The following is a 10,851-nucleotide window of genomic DNA, read 5'->3' on the forward strand; positions in this document are numbered from 1 at the left end:
AACTCACTTATCTTTCATTTTACACATTTCAAATTTTTTTTCTTCCTCTCTACCTCCCTAGTCGGCCAAGCCCCCTTGCCCCCGCCCCGCCCCACCACCCGAGTCAACATCCTTTCCCCCACCCGCAACCCGCATCGCCATCCTCTCCCCAACCTGTACCCCTCGTCGCCCATCTGGTCCAAATGAGAGGCATGGCTGAGCATGGAGGGCTAAGGGAGGCTCGAGGTGGCGGGCTGGAACCATGGGTGGTGGCGTACAGCTCGGTAAGGGGTAGAACCTATATGGGTGAAACCCATTTCGGGAAAGAGAGAGAGAGGACTATAGTGCTATGGAAGCTCGACGGTGCTCTATGGTGGGACTAGAGGCTGATGACGACAGCAGTTGCAGCAGCAAACCGTGTAAGAGAACCTATTTCGGGTTAAGAGAGGGTGCTACGCATGGGGACTTCCGTGGAAATTTGAAGGTGGCTAGAAGTTGCCGACATGAGGGGAAGCCGATAGTGGTGGGTGGTCACTACAAGTGGCACACGACGGGGCTGAGTGAGGAGTGAACTGAGAGAGGGAATCAAGTGGGGGGAGAGGGAATCGGGTGGGGAGGGGGATAAGGGATTTTGTTTTAAAAAAAAAAAAAACGTAATGTAGCACAGATCTTTAAACATTTCTATAAACAACCAAAATGAGAACAACCATACCTACCTAGCTCTCGAGCGCACACACTCCCACACGTAATAGAGCTGTCCAAACGCAGAATTTGCACTTTCTTGGTAAGCACCACCATCCCAATCTCCATACACACCATGTCGGCCACAGGAAACAAAATCACCCCCGGGGGACTATTTCACGTGCAAAGCAAAATGTTATTTCATAATTCCCGAGGCGCAACAATATTCTATTTCCTATGTTTCAAAGTCAGATTTATACATGAAATGGGTCAAAAGGGTACACAAACAAACATTAGGAATAGGGGTTAGCGCCCATCACCCGATAATTGAAAGCCAATTTCACACCCCGGCCTGCCTCCACACCCCAACAGAAAATCAACAGCCCACTTTTTTTCCACAAGTACAGAGGATGAATCGCCTCGCCGTGACATGCAAAATATTGCACCAGTACCACATACTTACTTGTCGCCTTTCATACAGTTTTTCTTTTCCCCTTTCTTCTTAGTTTTCAGTGACAAAAGTAGAAACTACTACAATGTTACGCAATGTCGTGATCATGTTTAGACCTCAACTCTTTAATTTGTTCCCTCCTTGACTCTCACTGCCGTTGAGACGCGAGCCATCGTTGTTACCCTCTTTCTTCTTCGTTGGCAGTGCCCTCGGTTTCCTCGGTATGCATTTCGTGCGCGCTCCTTCCGTCTCTTCTTCCGTCAATTGCAATTGCGAGGTCCTGCATGCATGTCCATAAATTCATACATGTACATCATGAACAAAACAAACCTTCAGAAATATACCAAGAAACTTGCATTATTTATAATCTAATATGCTATACTTTCCTCGACTTTAATTCATCAATACTCATTATAAACAGAAAAAAAAAGTAGACACATAAATTATTAAGAGAAATATTATTAATAACAAATCAATGACTATTATAAATTAATCTTGAACAAAGATATTAATAAACAAATCAGTCTGTAATTAAAAAAAAAAGATTAAAATAACTAAACATACTAAAGGTAGTAGTAGTTGAGGAAGTCAACTCTGTCAATTTAGTATTAATAATTTGACTTTAAATCAGTTCAGGAGCTCCAGGATAGAGAGAATTTATTTATGAATGTTCACACTACGGATCGGTCCCCCCACTGACTCACGTATGGATCCTTTCATACCAAAGTGGTCAATGAATAAGGACGGTTGAGTATTTAATACGATAGTTGATAAGTTTGATAGCAAAATAACAAGAGGCAGTACAGAATCACAGATTGAGATTGATTATCACATTCACAGACTCACAGTACATTGGCTCCGGTTTGTTCAGAAAAAGTGGATTGAAGCTAGCTGGCTATTTTGTCAATTTTATAATCTTCGTACGGATCTCTCTCTCTCTCTCTCTCATCCAAGAAGATGAAAGATCCAAAAGTAGGCCAAAAGGGTCTATCAGAGAATCAAAACATTTATAACTGACCCAAAATCCCAGAAAAAGGCTATGCTTGTAAGAACCAATCCACTGCTTCAGTTACTGCCTATGTGAAATTTCAAATCAAGCTTCTATATTCTCCCCCCAATCACTTAAGAAGACTGGTGGATGCTTTCTGAGTACAGCACTACACTACTTCGTAATTTCAATACTTTCAGAGCAAAACAGACCGTTTTCTTATACATATATATCCCTTTCCGACTTTGTTATTCTAAAAAATAAATTTTAAAAAGTAAAGGTTTTGGCAACATTCTTTTAAAATACTACGAGTTTAAGCCTGCCCATCTCTTTGTTGTTTTGCTTGATGGCAACCATTGTCGTCTACAAAAAATCTAATCTAAATACATCATTGAAATCTTCATTGAAAATAACAATTTGTCAAGTTTCTAATTTTAGTTGGTTTTGAAAAAAATAATTATTGACAGTGGATGGTTGCTGAGTGACAGTGATGTATGTGCGATTTGTTCAAGTGTAATAAGTGTAATGCTACTTAGAGCTAGAGTTATGGAATAATTTACTATTAAAAAATTAATCTTTTTTTATATAAATTTTATATTTATTATTTTTTTTAAAATAATTAAATAAAATTTATATACTCTCGACGGCAGCTATTATTACTCTAATAATAATTCACGTACCGATCTGAATTGTAGGAAGAAGACCTCTTCAAATGTGGAACAACCTCCTCTTTCTTCTTGGTCTCAATCAAGCTCCCGCTAAAATACTCCTTGTCTTCCAATTTCAGGCCCGCGAAACTTGTAATTCCCCTCGAAGTCCCCACGTGATTATTACTATTACTGCCATTATTCCCTGCTCCGCGGGGCAACCTCGCCTTGTAGTGCCCAATCAACGAGAACCCTTCATCCTTCGCTGCCATGTTCCCACAGTCCTTGAACGAGATTGACCCGCACGATATCAACTGCATCAGAACCGACGACGCCTTCGCCCTCCCACTTGGACAAATCTCCGCCGTTGGTGGATTCGAACTGTCACCATTAGCCCCACTTGAGCAAATCACTATCCTTCCGTCGGCCTTCATCAGAGACTCTAGCGTTTCGGGGCTCGAATCCGAAGGCGGTGGCGAGATCTCGTCCCTGCTCAGCTCCGTGCTTCGACTCTGGCACGTTTCGCGTTGAGCTTTCTCTTGGCGCGCATCTTCTTCGTCTTCTTTCTCCCTGACCGATCTGCGTCTTCTTCGCTTCTCGTCGGTCTGAGTCGACGCGTCGGCGGCAGCCTTTCCGGTTGACTCACCCGAAGACTCGGCCTTGTAGACCTTGTACTCGTTGAGATCGATCGAGCTCCACGATTGATTCCTTCTCCGCGTGACCACCGGGAAATCGGAATCCTCATCGGACTTGTTTATCTCCGGAGGCCTCAGGGAACGCGATGATGCCGTTCCGTGTACCGCACGGCTCAGACAGGTGTCGAGGACCTCAGAGCCTTTGAGAACGTACTCTTTGCCGTGCGCCGGGCATATGAAATCGTTCTCCGCGAGGTCGTGCCAAACGAAGCCGTTTTTGTAGCTCCTGAAATAACCGGAACCGAGTCAAGATACAATGCGGAACCGAAGTAGTAATTAGATCGGAGAACTCAGGGAGCGGTCACCGTACCGTTTGGATGACCAGGAGTACATGGTAGCCATGCCTTTTCCGCGGAGGAGGTTCAAGCGGTTGATTACATCTGAGGAAACAGTGTAATTTGACAGTGAGAAAGTTTCACACTTATCATTGACCTCGGTGGAACGAAGTGGTAGAAGATAAGGCTCTGTTTGGTTGCAAAGTAAAAAAGAAAATTGATGTGTTCTACGCGCTGAAAAAATTTAATGTTTGAGAGCGGAGAAACCAATAATGCGAGCTTAATTAGTTGAATTTTGCGTTTTCCGTTCTCTTGTATTTTTCACAGCAGCCAAACAGTGAGGCAAAACTTTGACCAGGTAGAAGCTAGAAAGAAAAGCAATCAATGCAATGAACTTGAGCGTTTTTTGGTTTTACCCAGTTTTAAAATGCATTATGCTTCACAAGGAAGCAAAAAGCTCCAATCAAAAGCCAAGATCATATATATATACAGCAATGCAGATAACATACTTTGAAAAATAGTCACCAGTCCGTGTTTTTACCTCTGAGATAGAGACCGTCGGGAGTGGAAAGAGGGACCTCCATGAAGTGAGGGTGCTCGAGCTGACCATTCCTGGACAGGTAATAAACGACGGGGACCGATCTTCTATCGGTCTTAACCTTAGGCTCGGTCCAGACCTTGGTTCTATCCGGGCTAATCTCTCTGTCCTTCCACTTGTTCGGAAGCTGCAGCTCTGTCGCTCTTCCTCTGGTAGCCACCGCCATTTCTTCTTCTTACTGCATGAACAAAACGAAACAAAACAAAGAGAAGTAGTAAGAAAGAATCGGTTGGTTGTTGATAAAGAGAAAAGGTGGGAAAGAGGACGAAAGGGAGAATGGATAATACCGTGGGGGCGAGAGAGGAAGCGTGATGAGGGGGAAAGAACTAGCAGTGAGTTGGAGTTTTATATAGAGAGGGGTGAAAGGGTGTGAAATGTGAAGAAAGAGGGAGAGAGATTTCAAAATGGGGATGCGGCAGACAACAGCTACCAAACAAAGAGAGGGCTATTTGGGTTTCAGTACTTGCAGTTACCGTGACAGTGGAGTTCTTAGTTTTATTTTTATTATATATGATTGGACGGAGATTCAGATATGCACGTCTAAAACGCCGTCGTTTCTACTTGACTTGAGTCTGGCTCCCACTTCACTTGATTGATATGTTCTTTCTTTTTCATTTTTATTTTTTTATAAATTCTTAAGATATTTTTCCAAAAATTGAGCTAAAAATAGTAGTCGATGGAATGAAAAGGTCTACTACGCTTTCAATTTAAAAAGACTGTGGTCCTCTAGCCCAGCAGGCTAGCTCCTCTGCCTCTCATACGAATTCTCTGTGTACGTCATAAAATGTCAACAAAAAATTGCAAGCAAAATCATTTAAAAATGGGCAAAAGGAAGGAATGATTTCTAGACACCTTTATTCCTACGACGTTCAAAAGCTCGAGGTCATATACATTCCCCATATATCTCTCATATACTTAAAAGTGATTATAAACATAAATATTAATGAACATTAAATTTATTTTTCACTTTTTTTTATTTCTTTTACGTCCCTCTCCACTTCCTCACAGTAAAATTATCATATAAGTTTCCACACAAATCATAAATTAAGAGTCATCGCCTAGAGGAAAGGAGGAAGTAGAAGGGTCGTCGGTGAAGAACGAGATTGCTGGTGGTAGAGAGGTGTCGTAGGAGTGGCTAACGACTGTGCTATGGGGAGAAATCGGTGCGTTTAGAGAAAGAGAGAGGGCTATGGACTTCGACCTGTTACGAGGAGAGAGAGAGAGAGGTCTATAGAGACGAGATCGACATGGAGAAAGTCGCCGGTGACTGAGCTTGGTGGTAGAGTTGGGAGGAGCCGAGGAGAAGAGAGATTGAGAGGGAGAATGGCGTGCGGCTGGAGGGAGGGAGGGAGGAGAGAGGGAAGAGAGAAAAATGAGGAAAAAATTTAGGGTTTGAGACTTTAAATCTCAATCATTCATCTTGAATCTTCAGAATTGATTAAGCAGTAGAAATTAAAACATTAAAAATAAACTAAGTTAAAAAAGATAATTAAAATATAAATTCAACTTTAATTTATAAAATACTAATATTTCATCATTAAATAAATAATAGAATTTTGTTATATATTTTTAAGAGAGTAAAACCATATAAATAATTAGAGTTTTTAATATAATTTAAATCTCATAATATTCTTAATTAACTAAAATCATTTAGATAAAATAATTTTCTACTATTATAATATTTTTAGAGTTTTCAAAATAGAAGAGACTTACTTTAATAATAAAAAAATATGAGAGTAATATAGAAATAAAAGACTCTGTATTTTTTCAGTGCTCTCTGGGTTATTGAGTAGTGTGGTTGAATTCTATAATTCATATATTTTGTTAAGAAAATTATTGCTAGAGTATCCAAAATCTTTTAATTTTTATATTACTCATATATAACGTTTTGTTATCATTATAATGTTTGTTAAATTTTTTTTTACTTCTATACATTAAATTATTGACTAATTAATTTTATTTAAAAATTATATTATTTTTTACATTTTATGGATATGAACGTCACTCTACAATTAATATATATATATATATATATATTTATATATATATGGTCCATTCCTTATCCGTAATTGCTTTGAAATTGGTTGAAGGGTAATCTCAATTGCAAGTCTCACTTGACAAGTTTTTATAGATTTTCTTTTTATATAAAAAAATTGTGCGAAATTTGTCAATTCATAACTTATAGAAATCATTAATCTTAATTGAATCGTGTTTTGGATATATGAATATAGAGTTTTTTACTCCTCAAATGGCGTCTCCCCTTAATAACAGAGCTCAGCCATTTGAAATAGTTGCGAAGGAAAATTCAAACTGCATGAGAGATTGGGTTGACTTGGGTACCCTATTTATTGGTTTTCTAAACCTAACTTTGACTGTAGAAAAGCGTTGATTGCGTTTGCAGGGGTAGGGTTGTTTCCGCAGGTATCAGGTACATACGCACGTAGACAGCGAAAATGAAGCTGCCATTCATGATGGCCATCCCCATCCCCATCCCCATCCCCTGTCTCTTCTCTGAAATAACTCGCTTTCACACTCCATCCATCCATCCATCAAATATCACTTCCACCCAATATTTAAACCATATTCTCGATTTTAGGTTGTGAATTTCCTCATCTACATCTTCTAATTAGCAATGCATGAGATTGAAGAAATTAGTAGAAATGTGGCCCCCACATATGAGCATAGGTTTTCATTGTTCCCTAAAGTTCCAGCGAGGACCAAAAAATTTGAGAGAAGTATATAAAATATTTTATTTTTTCCTTTTATTAAAAAAAAAAAACGTTTTTATTTATTTTTTAAAAAAATAGTAGTGGTCGGTACTTAAGAAAAGAATTGAAAAATGGTCGGCTTAAGTCCATGTTTTCGGCAAAATAGTCCAAAAGTTTAAACATGTTTCCATACGCACTCTAACGTGGATGTGCACATGCATTTGACCTGCATGTCCACGAGGCAGTGGGCCATACTGACTCTTTATTTCGTAGCCCCACGGAGATATTGCGTGTGACCAAAGTCCAAGTTATTTAGCTTTAAAAAAAAAAACAAAACATCCACGTGTGCGTGTGGAATAGGTTGCTCGTGACCCAACTCTAGAAGCATGGAGCAAAATGTTGCTTGAAAATTGAAATTATAATACCGAGTTGTGTGTCATGGGCTTAATAAGATTTTCTATAACTATATATTATGGATCGAGTTCCCTACTTGTAAGTCGTGAGGACACAATAATATCGATCTCTACGTAGATTTGTCATTCATCTAATGTTTTCATTCTCAATCCCGCTTGTTACGTATAATATAATATAAGGTTGTTATTTAACTAATTAAACTATGTCGCATCAATAAATATGATTAGAGATGATCAGATTTATAAGAGAGAATATTATTCTTATGATAGTTACGACACTAATAATCTAATTTATCCAAGTGTGATTAGCAAAAATTGTATCTAATGCAGATTGAGAGTCTCAAGATTAATTACCCATTAAGATATTTGGATAGAAAAACGATCTCATTTCATCATTACAATTTTTTTAAATTTTTACATAAAATATAATAAACAATTCAACTTTTTCAAATGTCAAAACAATAATAATATTAAAAAAATAATATTCTAACAATACTTTATTTAATTCATCTAGAATCATTTTATCTCATCTCATTATTCAAATGAACCCTTAAAGATTGATTCATACATAGTATAAAAAAAGTGTGAATAAAACCTGCTAGCTATGGTTGTTTTTCTTAATCAACGGCGTGGGACATCATTCGGGTAAGAGGGGTAGAACAGCTAGGGATGGAGTGGATTTGGCACTCTGTTGTGCCCAAAAAAATCGTTGTATGCATGTGGAAAGCTAAGGTTAATGGTTTAGCTACAAATGACAACATTAGAACTTTGGGCATTCCAATAGTTTCACGCTATGATTGCTGCTTGCGAGGCAGTAGTGAGTCACTTGATCATGTGTTGGCTGCCAAGGGATATTACTGCAAAAGTCTGGGACTTGGCTGAAATGGCTTTGGGTCTTCCCCATTTGGCAACTCGTTCATGGTGGGCGACGGTGTTGCACTGGTTCTCCTTCGCCAAAAAATCTTCTTAGCGTAGTGTGCTAATTGGTATCCTTCCCTACATTATCACGTGGCAGCTTTGGGTGTGACGTTGTAAGGCTAGGATGGAGGAGTTTCTCGAACCAGAAGAGAGTGTATGGCTAGTTGTCAAAGTGTGGCTGTGAAAGTTGGCCGGCTTGCTTATGCGTTCCAGGTCTTTTCCATATGTAGATATCTCCATTTTGCAGGCGCTTGATATTCCTTTATGTAGTATTAGGAGTCGAAGGGCACAATTGATTTATTGGCTCAAACTAGTTGAGGGGTGGGTCAAGATCAATGTAGATGGAAGTTGTAGAGGGAATCCTAGGACTTGTGGAGGTGGCAGTGTGATTTGTGACCATTGGGGCAATTTTATTGGTGCTTTCTCGTCCTATTTTGGACATGGTTCTAACAACATGGCTGAATTGAGAGCCATGCTACTTGGTGTCCGCATGTGTAGGAATATGGGGTTTATGCAGTTGGAGACAGAGTGTGATTCAATGCTGGTAGTCAACTGGCTGTCAGCTAAGAAGTGTTTGAACTGGTACTTATGGGATTACTGAGAATATCTCCTCACCTTGTTAACGGGATTTCATTTCACCATTGCTCATCAATTTAGAGAAGGCAATGGTTAGGCAGATTTTCTTGCATGACAAGGGGAGGAGGGTATTGTTAGGCTATACATGGATTGGAGTTCATTACCGAGGACTTTAAAGGGTATGCTTAGGTTGGATAAACTGGACTTGCCGCATATTAGAGCTTGAGGATGTGTCTAGTTTAGTTTTTGGTTGGTATCTATTTTGTTGTTTTCAAATATAACATGGGCTAGTTGGTGTATTGGGTTTGTCTATATTTTTTTGATTTCACGATATTTCTCCGTCATAAGTGAATTTTTTTTTTAATAAAAATGAGAGAGGGTCACTCGGACAGCTGGCTTTTGTCTCTTTAAAAAAAAATAAAAAATAAAACTTAAAGATGATGGTTTGATAAAGTTTTAAACATTGGTGGGACCTATTTTAATGAAAATCTAACGTTGTTTCACAAAGTTTGTCCATGGAAGGTGAGCCGGGGCCTAAGATTAGGCCCAAGGCGTTGTTGATGGAGAACAGGTGAATGGATTGCTAAAGTTTTTTTTTTTTAACTGCTGGTACATTTCCATAATGATAGTGTGGGGGGCCATTATAAATATTTGTTAGATGTCAAAACTTTTCGTCGAGCTTTTGAGAGATGCTATAATAAATAATATTAAAGATTTTTATTTAGATTTATGAAAACAAAAGCCATCTTAAACTTGCCAAACCACCCTGTCATGGCAAGCCTGGCCACCATATGCAATCTAGATTGGGCCGTAACCAGAGTGGTCACTAGGGTTTATTTATTCGTGATTAGTCATTTTTTTAAAAATAATTATTAATTCATGTTAAAATGAATTTATTCTCATCTCAAATAGTCATTATCGTCATAAATAATTATTTATAAATATTTTTTTTCTCCTTGTAGTAGCAAGTAGATTGTCCCAATTTGAATTGCTGGTGGTGGCGGTCAAGGTGGCCACCTTATGGAGGTGGCAAGAGGTGGTGGTTATGTAAATGTCATTTTTCTTCAATAGTAGGTTTCTAGATTATTTTTTTTTTAAAGAAATTATTTTAAAAATAGCTAATTTGTAGATTTTGGATGTTTGAGAAGTTTTAATATTTTAGACGTTTTATGCTTGTGAAGGAAGTTTAAGATGGCTTTTGTTTTCATAATGGTATTGTAAATAATATTAAATAATTGGTGACTATAGAAAACAATACCATTGCAATGTCTTAATTTTATTTACAAAAAGGGTAAAAGTATGATTGAGAATAGTCTTTACCCATACAGAGAAAAAGGACAAATGATTAGAGTAGAGTAAAATGACAAGCTGGGAAGGAAGGATTGAGTAACTCATCTTGTTGATTTGAAAATGAAAGAATGTTCCAAACCTTTTTTAATTAAAGCACTCAAGCATATTATTACTTTTCAAAAGGACTCCCTTATCATGAAGATGCCTGCTAAAATTAAACTTAGTCCAAAATTGACAGAAAAGGAATCCTATTTTTTTTAATGACTTCTGCAGTATAATAATTCAATCAAATTTATCTCTGACATGGTGTATTTTGCATTGCTCGACAAATAATAATAATAATAATATTAAATACAGTCATAAATTATATAAATATCGTATATTTATTTTAAAAAATAATGATATCTATCATTAAAAAATTATTATTTTTTATGTGGTTATCATATTTACTCACTTTTTTTAAAAGAAATGTGTATTACTTAAAGCACTCTTATTGGATTAACTAAAAATTAAATCTAATGAGAATTTAACTATTGAACCATAAAATGTATCATATTGAAATATAACTACAGTAATTTTTAAAGTTATTTCCAAATTTGAAAGACACTGTTTATTCATCAAATCTATTTTAT

The 10,851-nt window shown here is 37.6% G+C and overlaps 1 protein-coding gene across 1 annotated transcript; it reads right to left on the reverse strand.

The window, feature by feature from the left end:
• Positions 1-842: 842 nt before the first annotated feature.
• On the reverse strand, positions 843-4,725 carry LOC109018584 (protein UPSTREAM OF FLC-like). The gene is made up of 5 exons (XM_035684968.1): positions 4,602-4,725; positions 4,258-4,492; positions 3,752-3,821; positions 2,780-3,667; positions 843-1,391 (listed from the first exon to the last, which is right to left on the reverse strand). The coding sequence occupies exons 2-5, from the start codon at positions 4,478-4,480 to the stop codon at positions 1,229-1,231; spliced, it is 1,344 nt and encodes a 447-aa protein (XP_035540861.1). The 5' UTR covers positions 4,481-4,492; positions 4,602-4,725; the 3' UTR covers positions 843-1,228.
• Positions 4,726-10,851: the final 6,126 nt, after the last annotated feature.

This window comes from Juglans regia, chromosome 14 (genome assembly GCF_001411555.2).
Source record: "Juglans regia cultivar Chandler chromosome 14, Walnut 2.0, whole genome shotgun sequence".
NCBI lineage: Eukaryota > Viridiplantae > Streptophyta > Magnoliopsida > Fagales > Juglandaceae > Juglans > Juglans regia.

Coding starts and splice junctions, on each gene's coding strand:
- LOC109018584 (XM_035684968.1), bottom strand. CDS start 4,480: ATGGCGGTGGCTACCAGAGGAAGAGCGACAGAGCTGCAGCTTCCGAAC. Junction 3,822..4,257: donor CGACGGTCTCTATCTCAGAG/GTAAAAACACGG, acceptor CTGTTTCCTCAG/ATGTAATCAACCGCTTGAAC. Junction 1,392..2,779: donor TCTTCCTACAATTCAGATCG/GTACGTGAATTA, acceptor ACATGCATGCAG/GACCTCGCAATTGCAATTGA.